The sequence below is a fragment of the Oncorhynchus kisutch genome, linkage group LG2 (genome assembly GCF_002021735.2).
Source record: "Oncorhynchus kisutch isolate 150728-3 linkage group LG2, Okis_V2, whole genome shotgun sequence".
NCBI lineage: Eukaryota > Metazoa > Chordata > Actinopteri > Salmoniformes > Salmonidae > Oncorhynchus > Oncorhynchus kisutch.
The window spans coordinates 47,359,923-47,376,452 of NC_034175.2; the positions used below are offsets into that span (position 1 = coordinate 47,359,923).

At 42.3% G+C, this 16,530-nt stretch overlaps 1 protein-coding gene across 2 annotated transcripts in view; it reads left to right on the forward strand.

Annotated features, from left to right (window-relative positions):
* Window positions 1-16,530, forward strand: part of LOC109867409 (methyl-CpG-binding domain protein 5-like) — a 59,798-nt gene that overhangs the window by 36,944 nt on the left and 6,324 nt on the right. For both annotated transcript variants that reach the window (XM_020456561.2, XM_031796134.1), the window contains exons 2-6: window positions 6,614-7,314; window positions 8,859-8,961; window positions 9,157-9,325; window positions 9,999-12,236; window positions 15,881-16,155. In XM_020456561.2, the coding sequence (XP_020312150.1) occupies window positions 7,205-7,314; window positions 8,859-8,961; window positions 9,157-9,325; window positions 9,999-12,236; window positions 15,881-16,155 (2,895 nt within the window). In that variant the 5' untranslated portion in view covers window positions 6,614-7,204. The remainder of the gene's footprint in view (window positions 1-6,613; window positions 7,315-8,858; window positions 8,962-9,156; window positions 9,326-9,998; window positions 12,237-15,880; window positions 16,156-16,530) is intronic.

Here is a 16,530-nt window from a genome sequence, read left to right on the forward strand (position 1 = left end):
GGTTCCAAACTTCTTCCATTTAAGAATGATGGAGGCCACTGTGTTCTTGGGGACCTTCAATGCTGCAGACATTTTTTGTTGTTGTACCCTTCCCCAGATCTGTTCCTTCAACACAATCCTGTCTCGGAGCTCTACAGACAATTCCTTTGACCTCATGGCTTGGTTTTGAATTGATTTGACCACAGATGGACTGCCAAGTTGTAGAAATATCTCAAGGTTGATCAAAGGAAAACAAATGCACCTGAGCTCAACTTCGAGTCTCAGCAAAGGGTCTGAATACTTCTCTAAATAAGGTATTTCAGTTTTTATACATTTGCAAAAAAAAATCAAAAAATCTGTTTTTACATTGTCATTGTGGGGTATTGTCTGATAAAGAAAATGTATTTAATATATTTTAGAATAAGGCTGTAACGTAGCAAAATGTGGAAAAAGTCAAGGGGTTTGAATACCTTCCCAAATTTTTTGGGGGGTGGTATTGTGTCTTGTCCTGTTCACTATTGCAATGTTATGCCATTTGGCCTGCTCATTATTCCAAATGAGAATTGGTTATCAATTTACTTATCTGGTTAAATAAAGGTGAAATACATAAAGAAATGTTTGAAATAACATAAGGCTAATAGTTAGAGCGTTAGGCCAGTTTCTGAAAGGTTGCTGGATCGAATCCCCGAGCTGACAAGGTAAAAAATCTGTCTTTCTGCCCCTGGGCAAGGCAGTTAACCCACTGTTCCCCTGGCGCTGAAGACGTGGATGTCGATTATGGCAGCCCCCTGCATGCACCTCTCTGATTCAGAGGGGTTCGGTTAAATGTGGAAGACACATTTCAGTTGAATGTATTCAGTTGTACAACTGACTAGGTATCCCACTTTCCCTAATGCTAGAGTTTTATGTAGCCTACATTAGGCCTCTGCTAAACATTGGGAAATGTTTTAATGAATTCTACTGGTTCCCTTGAGGTAAAGAGTGTGTACTAGACTAACTTCTTTCCACTCCTTCCAACCTCATACTTATCACAGACAAACTACTAATGTCCAGTAAGGCGTCAGGCTGTCAGGTAAATGTAGCTGGCATGAGCCAGCAATGGATTTCCACCTTCTGTTTTTATAATCATGTGTCATTTGAGTCTGTCATTAAACATTGAAGCAGATTTCTGATTAGGCAGAGTGTGCCTGCTTTCCATTATTTTTGGCTAAGCTCTCAATGGTTATTAAGGCTTCATTACATTTTGTTCTACTATACTTGGTCAACCTGTTTTCTCATCTGGCATGGAATTGGATTGTTTGTTCACAATATCACAGGTAGAGATACTGTGTCCATGTACTGTGTCTCTGAAACTATACACTGCCAAAATATTTGGAGCTGTTGAATCTACCACTGAACCCTCCCACACCCCCCTTTGGGACTGCTACCTTGCATCCAAGACAGACTGGCCTATTTTTCAACTCGCTCTGTTTCCCTCCAAGCTATGGAGCAGTGGTGGAACACTAGAGAGCTATGCACTCTTTTGTGGGTGATTTATCATGTGTGGAGGGAGTAGTACGCCCATCGGGCTCCACAAATGTGCCTTTTTGTTTTCAGACCCACATACTATGTAGGGTAAAACATGGTATAGCCTCAAATTACACAAACATTCAATGTTTGTTGTACAATATTACTTCCATACTTGTGATTATGTTGACATTGTGCATGTTTCAGTCAACTGTGAAAATAAAGGATGGCACAGTGTATCTAGGCTAGCAATCAGATCTGAATATTAGCCTTTGCTTTTCTTGGTTTGTCCTCTTTCAGACATCCCAAGGGTGACTGACTGTGCCACAGTTCTGACTAACACTGCTCTCATACATGGAGCAATTCTATATAGATGTGTTATGTGAGTGCTGTACTCTGATTTAATACCAAGGCATTTGGTATTGGTATCTAGGCAAAGGAAGGAGCCCTAGCCTTAATTCCAAGCGTTTTCTGTGCACGCTTGGCTGTGTGGATGAGTCATCCGTCACAGGAAGTGCACAGCGAGTGTGATTCACACTCTCTGTAATGCAATACCAGAGTGCTGATGTTTATTTTGCCCCAGAGTTACAGATAAGTTGTCGGTATGACAGGCCAGGCGGCGAAAACCGAGCACTCCACAGTCCAGCAGACACAAAGGGCTATCGAGTGTTTCAGCCCCTGGGCAGACCATTATCACCCTAACTCTTTCAGCAAGGGAATTCACAATGTCTTTTTGGCCCAAGGTTTCTGATGGTTATGAGAGATATGAGACCGATTTGACCATTCATATGACAGTATCGCAAGTATCCTGTTCAAATTAGACAATTAAAAAATCAAATACTATGCCCTCCAAATCCACCCACCTACAAATGGCTGTGGTAGACAGAAAACTAATAAAGACTGCACAGTCCCCCTGTATATTACCATCTTGTTGCCACTGGTGATCTCATCATAAGGTATTGGCCCGTGGAGGGCTTGATTAAAAAGGGGGATGGGAGGAGGTAGATAGTCACCACGGCGAAGTGCCTGTCTAAGTATGAGTAAGCCCTATAGTGGTATTCAGAGTGACATCAGTGCCTGAAATGATGGCATCCATTATGATTTTCTAACCTTTCACTCAGCATATACCCTAATACAGCTACCACCTACAGTACTACTAAAACACTACAGTACTTCAAATTGCGTTTAAATTGGCATACAGATCCTCGTGTACACCGCCCCATCCAACCTAGCTCAGGGCCCTGGGTCTGAACTCCCTGTGTAATTGGGTCCTGGACTTCCTGAGGGGGCGAGGGTAGGCAGCAACCCTTCCTCCATGCTTATCCCCAACAAGGGGGCCCCACAGGGGTGTGTGCAGGTCCTCCCTGTTCACCTATGACTGCGTGGCTACGCACAACTCCAACTCAATCGTCACGTTTGGTGACGATCCGACAGTGGTAGGCCTAATTAACAACAACGATGAGACAGCCTACAGGGAGGAGGTTAGAGCCCTGGCGGAGACCGAAGAGGGAGCACGCCCTTATGCACATCAACAGGCCAAAAGCTTCAAGTTCCTTGGCGTACATATCACTGAGGACCTGAAATGGTCCCACCACACCGACACCATGGTAAAGAATAAGCAACAGCGGTCTGTTCACTCTGTTACCATCTAGCAGACAGAAATGGTACAGGTGCATCAGAGCCAGAACTGAGAAACCGCTTCTATTGCATTTTTGCATTTACATTTTGATCATTTAGCAGACACTTTTGTCCAGAGTGACTTACAGGGGCAATTAGGGTTAAGCGCCTTGCTCAAGGGCACATCGACATATTTTTCTCCTAGTCGGCTCGGGGATTCGAACCAGCGACCCATTTGGTTACTGGCTCAACGCTCTTAAAGAGCAGGAAGCATGAGTTTTTCTCACCCATGTAACAAAAGTGTGGTCAAAGACTTGAGTTGTAGTACCATCTGATTACCTAGAAGTACAAACATGCTATGTTTTTTGGTTATTACATATTTATTGACTTCCGGATAACGTCTAAACTACTCACAATGCACTATTTCTTGACGTCATATGGAGGATCTACTCTGCTACCGAGTTCATATTATGTGCTACCGAGCTCACTCAAGCTGGCTTACATTAGCTACATCCCATGCTATATACTGACTTTATGGCTGTGCTTTCTAGGGGGAACCCATTCGCATGGCATGCTCTGGTGCTTTCTTACCGTTGGGCTCAAAACAAAAGAGAAATTCATACCTGCTTGCTCTCTATGTAGTACCTCATCTATTCTCCTTTTGATTTGTCATCTTTTCTGCATGTTCTCTGAGAAGTAGGCTATGGGAGATTTCTAACTTTTCCCAACTTTCCTTCGTGCTAGCGCACTAGCTGACTGAAATCTGGAATCTATCCATTTTGTATTTTGGCCCGGTGAAGCGCCCGCTTCCCCTTAGCTTTGGTAGCTAACTCAGCCTGCACTCTTATTTTTTTTTCAGTTTTAAAAGCACCAACCATCAATATGCACGTTTCTGATCGGTTTTCTTTTAATATGCAGTTATGTTTTAGTTGTGTTCTATCTGGTCTCTAGTAGTTGGGCTCTAGCTTGGCTAGGCTAATAACTAACATTAGCTGGGTGGCTAGCTTGCTGGCTAAGATGGGGGCGGCAGGGTAGCCTAGTGGTTCGAGCGTTGGGCTAGTAACCGAAAGGTTGTCAGCTTGGGGATTCAAAACTTGCAAGGTACAAATCTGTCGTTCTGCCCCTGAAAATAAGAATTTGTTCTTAACTGACTTGCCTAGTTAAATAAAGGTAAAACAAATAAATAAATAAAAATAACTGTGTACAAAACATTCAGGACTACTGCTCTTTCCCATGACAGACTGACCAGGTGAAAGCTATTGATCCCTTATTGATGTTGCTTGTTAAATCCACTTCAATCAGTGTACATGAAGGGGAGGAGACCGGTTAAACAAGGATTTTTAAGCTTTGAGACAATTGAGACCTGGATTCTGTATGTGTGCCATTCAGGGGTTTCCCATGTGTATCAAGAATATTCCACCACCAAAGGACATCTAGCCAACTGTCAAAATCATTGGAGTAAACATGGGCCAGCATCTCTTGTGGAATGCTTTCGACACCTTGAAGAGTTCATTCTCCGACAAATTGAGGCTGTTCTGAGGGCAAAATGGGGGAGTGAAAATCTATGTTATGAAGGTGTTCTTAATGTTTTGTACACTCAGTGTAGCTAACATTCTTTGATAACTGGTTAGATGGCGTTATGTATTTCCAAAACTTTGGTTTACTTTAATGTAGCTGTAAACTAGGTGTTGATAGCAGCTTAGTTGGCTAGCTGGTTTGTAACAATACATTTATAAAGTATTGGCTTGTAAGTTGGCTGAAAATAAATTGAAACCAGTAGTCATGAGTGCAAAATATTTGGTTTAATTTGAAGATATAGATTTGAAGTTATTTCTGTTGGAGTTTACATTATAGGGAATAGGCTGGCTTGCCGGGTCCTCCATATTACATCACTCCCCGGGAAAAACATTTTTTGACATGACCTTCACTAGCCGGGCTACCTATCTGGTACTCAGCCATGCACCTCAACTAATGCCTCATGTATATAGACTCATTGAATGCTGGTTACCTCCTATTCTGTTTATATAATATGTTCTCGACATGGCACATCCTAATATCCCTACTTCTGTACATAGCATTTTCTTTTCCAAATTATATACTGTCTATACACACCCCATATTGTGGATTTTCATACATGCTCACTCTTATATATCTACTTAGGATTGTTGTTTCTTATTTTCGGTTGATATATATTTGTTTATTTTGCGAGATATTCTATTTCACTGTTGGAGCTAGTAACATAAGCATTTCCCTGCACCTGCTATAACGCCTGCAAGTCTGTGTACACTGACCAGTGAACTTTGATTTGACATTATTGGGTACTATGCAAATGTTGTGGAACACCTGTGAGTCCTCACGAAATCCAGACAAAAACTCACCATATTTTGGGGAATTTTCACAATGTATTCAATAGAATAGTCCTTTGGAAGAAGGATATATATTTTAAATTTTTATGTTAAAGCATAATTGAGAAATAATTACTCAGAGATGGGATATTTTGGACATCTGGATGTGTTTCTCCATTAAGACTCCATGTTTCATCTAAATGCTACAAAGTAAAAATTGGTGTCATATGAAGCTTTACAGCTTGCTCTGTAATATTAGTAGTATTTATATATATTTTTTAAATAATATTAATTTATGAATATTGAAAAATATAAACATCTATATAAAAAATAATACAAATGTTTTAAATATATTGTTGAACATAATATACTCTATGGACATATCAAAGTTTGAGTGGGATCTCTGATAGTTTAAAAGTTATGGCCCATTTTAAACAGATACATTGTCATAGTAGGCAATGTAACCAACCACAGCCCTCCTTTGCACATCCTGCAAATCACCAGCAGAGGGCAACTATTTTGAATCCATTTTCACATTCACTCTGTTGACAATGCTTACAAAATGGGTCATAACTCTAAAAGTAGCAGAGATCCCACTCTGGAACTTTGATTTGCCTATAGAATATATTATGTTTAACAATATATATTTTTTAAATCCACATCTAAAATGTTTTATTTTATTATGTTCATAAATTAGTTATTATGAAATGTATTGAAGTTTAAAATATTACTGTTTAATCTGTAGGTGCTACAAAGTAAACATCAAGCTGTAAAGCTTCATATGATACCAAACAAATTTACTTTGTATCACCTAGAGATGAAAACACCATGGAGTTTTAAAGGAGGTCCGGGTAATGCCAAAATGCAATAAATATCACAACTTTTAGTAATTATTTCCCAATTAGTTTTATTAGATATAACTGCCAAAAATATGTCAACAATCCTTCCAAAGGACTATTCATTCTATGGATTACATTTTTTGAAAATCCTCAATCATTATTATTTTTTTCTGGGTGTCATGAGGGATCATTCCTTTCTTGTGTGGGATATATTTAGGAATATTCTTCTCAATAAGATCAATACTCCTTTTGTTATGTAGGATAGAAATATATTCCCAAAAGTTTTTGTAGTCAATTTGATCGTGTTACTTTTGACTTGTTTTACAGGTTGGAATATATGGGACTGTGTCTGCTCTTATCCGTTATCAACTCTGGAATGATGTCATGCTGACGGATCCTGCAACTATGAGTTCTAAGGTCGCAGCAGCTGCAGTTAGTGTCAGCCAGAACTCACGTCATCATATCATGACCAGATCCATCCAGATTTGTCCAATAGCAGATTCTGTGAACTGAAAGTGAAACGTCTCCATTGGTCTGTGAGAGAGGTAGCTTGGGCAACTCTACTTCAAGTTCCCTCAGACCACTCATCCCAATGTCCCCAGGTCCCCCCACGACTACTATGGCCTCCTCACAAAGACTGATGAAAATGGGGTTTTAAACATGTCGGCAATAAACAGGATGGGGACGAAGGGCCTCAAAAGTCTGGTTCCACAGTGAACCTGTCCACGGAAGAGGCGGGCGACGGTGGGATTGGCAGTTGGCAGTTCCGGCAGCGAAGCTGTTGTAGCTCATCCTCTCTTGGTTGGTCAGTTTACTCCTGAGAGACCCCAGGATGACGCAAACTAGTCTGAGCGCTCTGACAGACTTGTGATATCTCACATCGCAAGGGTGTAGTTGTGCGGACCTAAGGAGTGGACAATGAACAGAACCAAGAAGGAGGGGCTGTGTGCTGAGGGGAAGCCGCCCCCGGCTGAAGTCCCTATAGGTTGGCAGCGCAGTATCACCCACAGCGGGGTTGTCTACATAAGGTAAGACCTGCTCTACCTCTATTTAAACTAGCCTGTGGTCTCTAGTCTCCCCAATCGGAACTTAGGGTAATGAACTCTTTCCTTCTACAGTACCAATTTCTAATATACACTCAATTTTCTACTGATCAATCTTTTCATGTAACTTACCATTTGATATGGTGTGTTTAATGATTAATATATATATATATATATATATATATTAATCATTAAACACACCATATCAAATGGTAAGTGAGGTGTGGCAATAGCAGGAACAGTGGCATCTAGAGGGCAAAACCTGGTACTTTCACACTCATTTATGGGGGGGGGGGGGTGCAAGTGACTTCTATGGCAAATTTCTCTGAACAGTGGGGGGGGAACATCACCAAGCTCACTATGAATACATTACATAGTATGAATAACCAGTACTCCAAGCCGCAGCTCTATACTACTTGTCAAACATAGAGAACTGATACTGTACACTGGCCTTTGGGGTGGGCTTGGTGTGGGGTTTGGGGGGTCCATGGGTAGCTTTTGTCCATTAATTTGGAATCCCCACGTCTTAATCTTTGTTAAGAGGAGGTTCGAGGAGGGGGTTCGGTCCAAATCGGATGACTGGTACTATGTTTATTGAGTAGTTTACAAATCCAACAAATTGAAATGGGCAATTTGTCTAAAATCAATTAACTTAATTTTTCAAGGATGGAATTATCTTTCAACAAAATAATGTTGCAGAAACAGATAAGCATTTCTAACTACAGAAACAATTTCAGATGAATCTTGGATAGTGGGTGACAATCCTCTTTCTTGTGCTTTTTGAGGTGGAACGACTTGTCATATCTGTCTGTTACCCTAATAGGGCTGACCACAATAACGCCGTAGTCCATTGCCTTTATTGAAAGGCAGAAAAAGTCACTTCCATCCATTTTCTGTCCATGGGGTTGAAGGGAAATGTTTCAACACCAGAGCTAGTCAAGCATAACACCTTCCAGAGAGTCTAATATTACCTCCCTCCCTCTTCATATGAAGTATATTCCCTCTCTGGTGGGCAGATCTGGGCTACATGGCCTTGAGGAGAAGAATGTTTGAGATCAGTGACTGTCTCATACAGAGAAAATTGTCCTCTGAAAAACTATGAAATGCTGTCGGGAGCCATGTTTTATGGCACCATAATTCCACCCACCAGCTGCTTTTCTCTCCCTTACTTTCATTGAGTTTGAAATGAATGTGTTTTTTTTCTTTCGAACCAAGCCTTTTAATCTGATGGCACTTGTCATTATAAAGGTGAGCTGTTTTCATGGTATTCTGTTCCTCCTATGTTTTGGGAGATTTCCTTTTTTGCTGTGACTGACTACTTTATCCAGGTCATTTGATATAATTGAATGGGTATGGTTTAGTCTGAAATGGTACCTTATTCCCTGTATAGCGCACTACTTTTGACCAGAATATAGGCCTACTGTGGGAATAGGGGGGCATTTCAGATGCAAACTGTATTTTTATTTGGCTGTGGTTATGCTATGCTGTTACATTAGTCACTCACAATCTCTCCGATTTCCACATTCCAGTCCCAGTGGCTTAGTCCTAGCCTGTCTGGAGCAGGTGAAGAGCTACCTGCTGACTGATGGCACCTGTAAGTGTGGCCTGGAGTGTCCTCTCATCATTCATAAGGTGAGCAGGCCTGAATGTGGAGCCACTCCTGGTAGATGGGTCATTTAAGTTCAAAGGAAAATGCACTACACACACTACTGAACACTAACACACTTCTTACTGTAGCCAGGACTGGAGGAGAGAGGAAGTAACGCATGCATAGTGTATTGATAAGAGTAGGCACACCCAGACGCTAACATCTTTCACTCCCCTCAGATATTCAACTTTGACACCGGGGCGGCTATCAAGCAGAGGACTGTTGAGGATGCCAGAGCCGATGCTAATGTCACCAAGCTGTGTATCCACAAGAGGAAGGTCATCACCGTGGCAACCCTGCGCAGGAGCATGGAGTTGCCACACCCCGCTCTGGCCAGTGTTGGCACTGGTATGTAAAGAAATATTGTCAATTTGAGATGCAACTAGCTCCCTAGGAAAGATCCATCCATTTGTGTGACTTATTGATTATGAAGTTCAATGTCTCATATCTGATCAAATACTGAAATAGGCCTAAACACCAGTTATTTATGATATTTTGCATAAGGGTGTCATTTGATGATGAAAGCCAATGTCACTTAATGGCTTTTATTCTCCAATCGGTGTAACTTGATATAATGACATGACAATCTGTGCATTCTTAGCTAGTTTTGTTCTGTTTTAATATATTGCCATATAGACATTTTAAATTAAAGAGAATAACCTTATGACCTATTGAGACCAGCTCAGACAGAAATCATCTGCTCTGTGCAGTATTTTCACAGCAAAGGACTGCAGTGAATTGCTGCTCTGTCAGCATGTTATAAAAAAGAAGCGAAAATGTGACGCTGTCTGAAGAACATGCATACACATATCATTTAGATTCAACTGTCTGCTTAGCTGCTGTTTTATGTTTTCTCTAAAGATCGGGTTTCTGTTGTCAATTCAGAACTGTTAATTGTTGATTTGTTTTGGGATTTTCTATAAGGTCTGGTTGACGATGCTGAATTAATTACATATAATTATCTAATCTGAGATGATAAAAGTAATTTCAAAGATTGATACAAGTTTACTTTGCTTTGCAGGCGCTGCAGCTATGGGTCCTTTGAGTCATCAAGCAATAAGGAACAATATGCACAATGGTCCACCCAACTCTGTGGCTCTTGATGGCAGGAATCCCAACAAGACAGGAATGTCAGTTTCTGGTCAACAGTACTATAACCATGAACTGGATTCTCCCCCTCAGAGGGATCTGTACTTGGGGTACAGCAGGACAAGGCTGGGGGGCAGCGAACACAGTAGCCAACAACAGTCACCCTATCACAGCCGCCACAGTGTCCTGCTCAGCCCTTCCTCCTCCAATTCATGTTGCTCACAGCATTATGGTGATAGGGCTCCCTCCCCAAGGACTGAACCTCTGGGGAGTCCTGACCCCAATATGCTTGGTTTTCATGGAGCTTGCAGCCCAGGCTCTGTCCATATGAACGGTGATCGTTTTACCCATCTCTCACCACCCAGTATCCTGCACCACGGCTCGCCTTCGGCCTCCCAGCCCTCGTGTGCCATGTCAGGAAGGACTAATGTACCAAATTCCCCTGCCGTCAATGCCAAAAGCCTCAATATGCAGCCCTCCTGCAGCTTCCCCCACGACTTTCAACACAAGCCCCAGCCTGCATGCCACCCACAGTCGCACTTTTCCCTGTCTCAGCTCCCTCCCTGCATCCTGCAGAAAAAGCAGGTGACCTCTGAGAAGGACCCTCTTGGTATCCTGGACCCAATTCCAAGCAAGGCTCCTAGCCAGGGTCCCTTAGTGCCAAACATATCTGGCCTCCAACACAATACCCAATCTCAGGTACCACCAATGAATGTAAACATCCCCCCTGCCAGTGTCCCTTTGCCCAGCAACCTGCCCTTGCCAACTGGGAAGTCTGGACCTGTTGGGCATGGCCATAGGGTCCAGCACCACCCTACTCTGTCATCCGCCTCATCCTCACCTATCATGTCCCCAGCACATATGGCTGGGCCTGTCCTCGCCAAGGTGGAGTCACCCCACCGCTCACGTTGCTTATCCAGTTCTTCTGAACATGGTAGCTTCGCTCACCCCACGAGGGGGCTCCAGGTTCCTTGTGGGGGTTCAAAGCCACTTCCCCGGTCCTCTCAGGCCTCCTCGGGGTCCCCTCGACCTGCAATGCCACAAGGTTCTGCATATAAGATGGACAAACTCCATCACTTGAACGATACCCCCAACCAACTGCCAGGGGGGATGAACATTGGTCTAAGCAGGCATCCCAACTCCATGTACCGTCCAGCTCCCAGATCTGATAGTATCCTTCAAAAGAATCACCCGGTAGGAATGCCCCTTAACCAGATGTTAGATCAGCAGAATCCTGCTTCCTTCCCAGCAAGTAGTCTACTTTCAGCAGCAGCGAAAGCACAGCTAGTTAATCAAAACAAACATACCGACAGCACATTGGGTGCAGGCGCAGAGGCTCGCAGTGGCAGCAGTTTGGGACACCCAGGGCTAGTTGGTGGCGGAAGAGGTGGGAACCTAGATGGACACAGCACTTTAAACCAGAGATATCTACCTAATCCTGGGCCGTTGGCGGGCGAATTTCAAAGCGGAAGAGCAGCACTAAGAGACAAACTCATGGGTATGGTTCAGCAAAGAGAGGCAAATCGCAAGCGCAAACTGTCCAGTGATGGCAGCAGTGGTGGCATCAACAATGACAGAGCTTTCGACGTGCTCAAGCATCCGATGGGTGGCTCTGGATCTAGTTCATCTAGCTTTCCAGAGACTTTGAGGAGAATGTTGCAGCAGGGTTGTTTACCCCCAAACACCTCCATGGCCCAGCTACTCCAGTCAATGAGCCACCAAAGTGCCCACAATGGGCCAAGCCACGTGGGCCAAAGCCCGGCCAAATCTGGCAAATCTCCATTCTTGGAGGAAGCTTTGCCTCAGATGTCGACTTTGCAGCAGAGCTTGCAGGGGCATCAAATCCAGGGCAGAGAGAAGATCCGTGGCTTCCAGAACATGAACAGTGATGGTCAGATTTCAGGCCAGGATCTAAACATGGAGCAGTTCAACAGGCCAATAAATCAAATGCAGGACCCCACCTTAACTGGAAACTTTGGGGTGTTGGGTTACAATGGTGGACAACATGCAGCCATGGGGTCGATGCAGGGAAACCCAAACCCTCACCAGCAGCAGCAGTTTGGACTTTATCAGAAACCATCCCAGGCGCAAGGCAACCCCCACTTCAGAGGCAGGGCAGGATTGCCTCCCATGATGTCCAATGGTGGGGTCCAAGCCCTCTCTGAGTCAGGTAAGCAGCTGTTTCTCCTTGATTTTGTTGACTATTGTCTTCTTATCCTAGGTGTAGCAAAATCATAGATTTATATTATGTTTTAAGTCAATAGTCTCTATTTATATACATTATATACATGTGATAAAGCAAGGGCTGCAATGTGTGTTGTGCCCCCTTGTGGCGAACATTGGTCGTTTTTGTCTATTGAAAATAATTGGATATAGCCTACTTTATTACAATGATCCATCTAGATGTTTGGGGCCAAAAAAAAACATTGTGAATTAGGCTACTACCTTACAAATATGAATATGACCATCTTTTTGCATGTAACTATTTGTCCTTGTCATTAAATTCAGTCTCATGTTGTTGCCGTCTTTGTCACTTGCACTCTTTAAGCATCTTTCATCAAAGTGCTGACTGCAAAACATTTTGTGCTGCACAGCCAAATGAAAGTGAGCTATTTAAAGCCAGCGTGCAAGACCTCTTTAAAGGCAAAAATGTTCAGATATGTTTTTCTACTTGTTTCTCACATCATACCTTATTTTTCCTGCTTTTTTGTTATTTTTCTCATTTATTTAACCCATTTTCAGCTAAACTAAGTCATATTCTCAAACAATGATTTAACTTAAGGATACTGGTGTGTTGTCACAGCACAGATCAATCCCCTGGATAAGCCTCGTTAAAAATAGTCCAGACCACAATGTGGCAGTAACTTTCTTAACATAAAACATCAATAAGCTTCCAACTGGAGAATTCCTATGTCTGAAGAAAAGCACTGGAACAAGAGCTAACTCTGTCGGGAGCACGCGCCACGAGCCTGAGACACTCTGCCAGACCACTGACTCAAACAGGTCTCATGAGCCCCTCCTTTATAGTAGAATCCTCAAACCAGTTTCTAAAGACGGTTGACATCTAGTGGAAGCCATAGGAAGTGCAAATTGACTCCATAGACACTGTGTATTCGGTAGGCCAAGCTTTGAAAAACTACAAACGTCAGATTTCCCACTTCCTGGTTGGATTTTTCTCAGGTTTTCGAATGCCATATGAGTCCTGTTATACTCACAGACATCATTCAAACAGTTTTAGAAACTTCATAGTGTTTTATATCCAATACTAATAATAATATGCATATATTAGCATCTGGGACAGAGTAGGAGGCAATTCACTCTGGGCACACTATTCATCCAAAAGTGAAAATGCTGCCCCCTATCCCAAAAAGGTTAATAAGCGATGTTTGGCTTGTGTGCTGTAGATAGCGAATGTTGTGCTAATGTTGCTACCTAGAATTGGTATTAAACCCTTTTTGATTCTAGCCAGATGGGCACAACTAGATAACCAGTGTAGTTAGCAACATTATTAAATAGCAAGGGATTCATTTCTGAATTAAACAACTGCCTTTTAGCTGCCGAGTGCCAGTGCAGTAGCTAGCTAGCTATCTTGTGCTAATTGTCAAATGGTGATGCTAATCATTTAGCTAACTTTAGTTTAGCTAGCAAGCGAACTGACATTGGTAGTATGGGGTAATGGTGAGTGAATTAAAGTATTTATTCATCTTGCTAGATAGCTAGCTTGGTAAAGCATTTAGTGGTGTGTGCAATGTGCTGCACTTACCACCACATTTGTTTCATATGAAGTGTGTGTGACTGCCTGGCTCATTTAGCAAGCTAACGTTTGCTAGCTAGCTAACTAATGAGCAAGTTCACATTTATCAAACTTAACAACAACAACAACAAAAAGTTCAAGCACAAAACGTATTAGCTAGATGTAAAAGATGTAGACTTGCTCTAGAAAAAAAGGTGTATTATGCAGCTTTAATGTTTTAGTAAAAACAATATTGTTGAAAACGGGGTGGATTACACTGGGAAAAGTGCCCTCTTGTGTAATATTGATCTTAATGGTTTTAGGTGGTTGGGAGGATGAGTGGTATATAAACTCTGCCTCCAGATTAAAGTACACCGAACAAACAAAAATATAAACGCAACATATAAAGTTTTATCCCATGTTTCAGGAGCTGAAATAAAAGATCCCAGAAAATGTCCATATGAACAAAAAGCTTATTTCTCTCAAATGTTGTGCACAAATGTGTTTGCATCCCTGTTAGTGAGCATTTCTCCTTTGCCAAGATAATCCATCCACCTGACAGATGTGGCATATCAACAAGCTGATTAAACAGTATGCTCATTACACAGATGTGGCAAGTTTTGAGGGAGTGTGTAATTGGCATGCTGACTGCAGGAATGTCCACCAAAGCTGTTGCCAGATAATTTAATGTTAATTTATCTACCATAAGGTGACTCCAGCGTCATTTTAGGGAATTTGGCAGTACATTCAACCAGCCTCACAACTGCAGACCACGTGTATGGCGTTGTGTGGGTGAGCGGTTTGCTGATGTTCACAACGCTGACAGAGTGCCCCATGGTGGAGGTGGGGTTATGGTATGGACAGGAATAAGCTACGGACAACGAACACAATTTGGATTTTATCAATGGCAATTTGAATGCACAGAAATACTGTGACGAGATCCTGAGGCCCATTTTATTTTCTAAGTTGTCTGTGACCAACAGATACATGTCTGCATTCCCAGCTGTGGAATCCTTAGCTCTAGTTTGATGTACGCAATGGCTTGGGATTGTTGTGATTGCAGATAGCCGGCAGTAGCACAAGAAAAGGGAAATAATATATTTGAATTGGGACTCCACTTGAATGGAGCATTCATTTCCTTTTGATATGTGCACTTATCAGGAGTCAAATGTATATAGACAGCTGAGCCTTTAGTGTAGGCTAATTACATTAGGGGGATCTTGTATTTTATGCACTTTCACAGTAATGTCAAAAAAGTCACTAGCGAGCTACCAGAAAGTAGGGAGCGTTTACCCTTACAGTGAGAGCCACTCATCCATAAACATGGGATGCATTTCTGTTTCGATACAGGAGCTCCACACAAATGATCACATTCACTTCGTGTCCAAGCTCTGTGGATTCAGGAAATGTCCTCCGAAACCGTCAGTTAGCGGATCATGGTGGCTACTGGCTACTTTGTTGAGGTTTGTCAACCGTTTAGAATCCTAATTTTGTCACTCACTGCTACTATTGGCTACTTATCCTGTTCTACACCATATCCCTTGCTGACGATGTTGAGGTAATGTATGGATATCCATCTATGGCTGGGCTTCTAGAAGTGTACATCCAAGATTTATATACTCATATATATTTTTCTTGATTTAAGAGTCAGGAGCAATATTTTGTCTGAAATACCTATAATTGGCCTGAAGTTTCAGTCTGTAGTCAGGGAAGCCAACTGAACCACAGTTGACCACTTTGGTTTACATTTCAACAACATAGTCTTCTTTATTTTCTCACTTATCTTGTCTGTTTAATTTTACTGTCTTATTTGTTTAATCAAGTCCTCACAAATCAAGGGAAGTAAATGGAAGTAAACTTTGGGCAAAACTACTTTTTTTGTTACTTCCACACTATTCTCTCTTACTGTCCCTTTGGTTTGCTTATCTTTGAAAAAACTAAATTGGCTTGTAGTGGTGTTGTCCTCATGATCAGATCTTCCTCTACTCCCGCTCCCTCACTTCACTTTTCATTCTCGCACCTTTCTCACGCCTATCCTTTCTCTCTCTCTCTCTCTCCTTTCTCTCTCTCCCTTTGTGCAGGTGAGGTCAGTAGTTCTCTGAGCTGTGAGCTGAGGCAGGCCCGAGAGGAGAGTCTTCAGTCTCTCATCAGGAACAGCCAGGCCCATACACTGCAACAACAGAGACTGCAACCACTTGTTCAGGTCCAACATCAGGGTCTGACCCAGGGTCCTGGTCAGCACTACATGCAGGGCCAGCAGCAGCACAGATTCCAGTGCCAAGGCTCCCACCCTGATGTCCCTCTCTGTGATGATGCCTCCTCCAACCCCATGAACAGCCTCCTTCAGAGCTTCCAGGTCAGACATTCAGTTTTTTTCCAGTTCAAGCCCCAAAATAATTGTGGTGACTTTCTGTGTATTTGGATGTTTGTTTGGCAGTTTAGGGATGTTTATTGTTTATTTCCATTCAACATTTCTTGAATGACGTATGAAAAAGGTCACCACTGGGCTGACGGAAACATGAAATGCCGGTACAATTTAAAAAATTCCGACAGACAATTGGTTTGTTCGACACATGGTGGGACATTTTTGTGTCGGAAAAATATATTATGCGTGAAATGGCAGTGGAAATGTCTTGTGCAAATGTTGATATAATAACCATTATATCGAAGTAAACTTGGAGTCACATAATGATATGTTGTGTGGTCCTCCCACTACGACTTGGGAAACCAT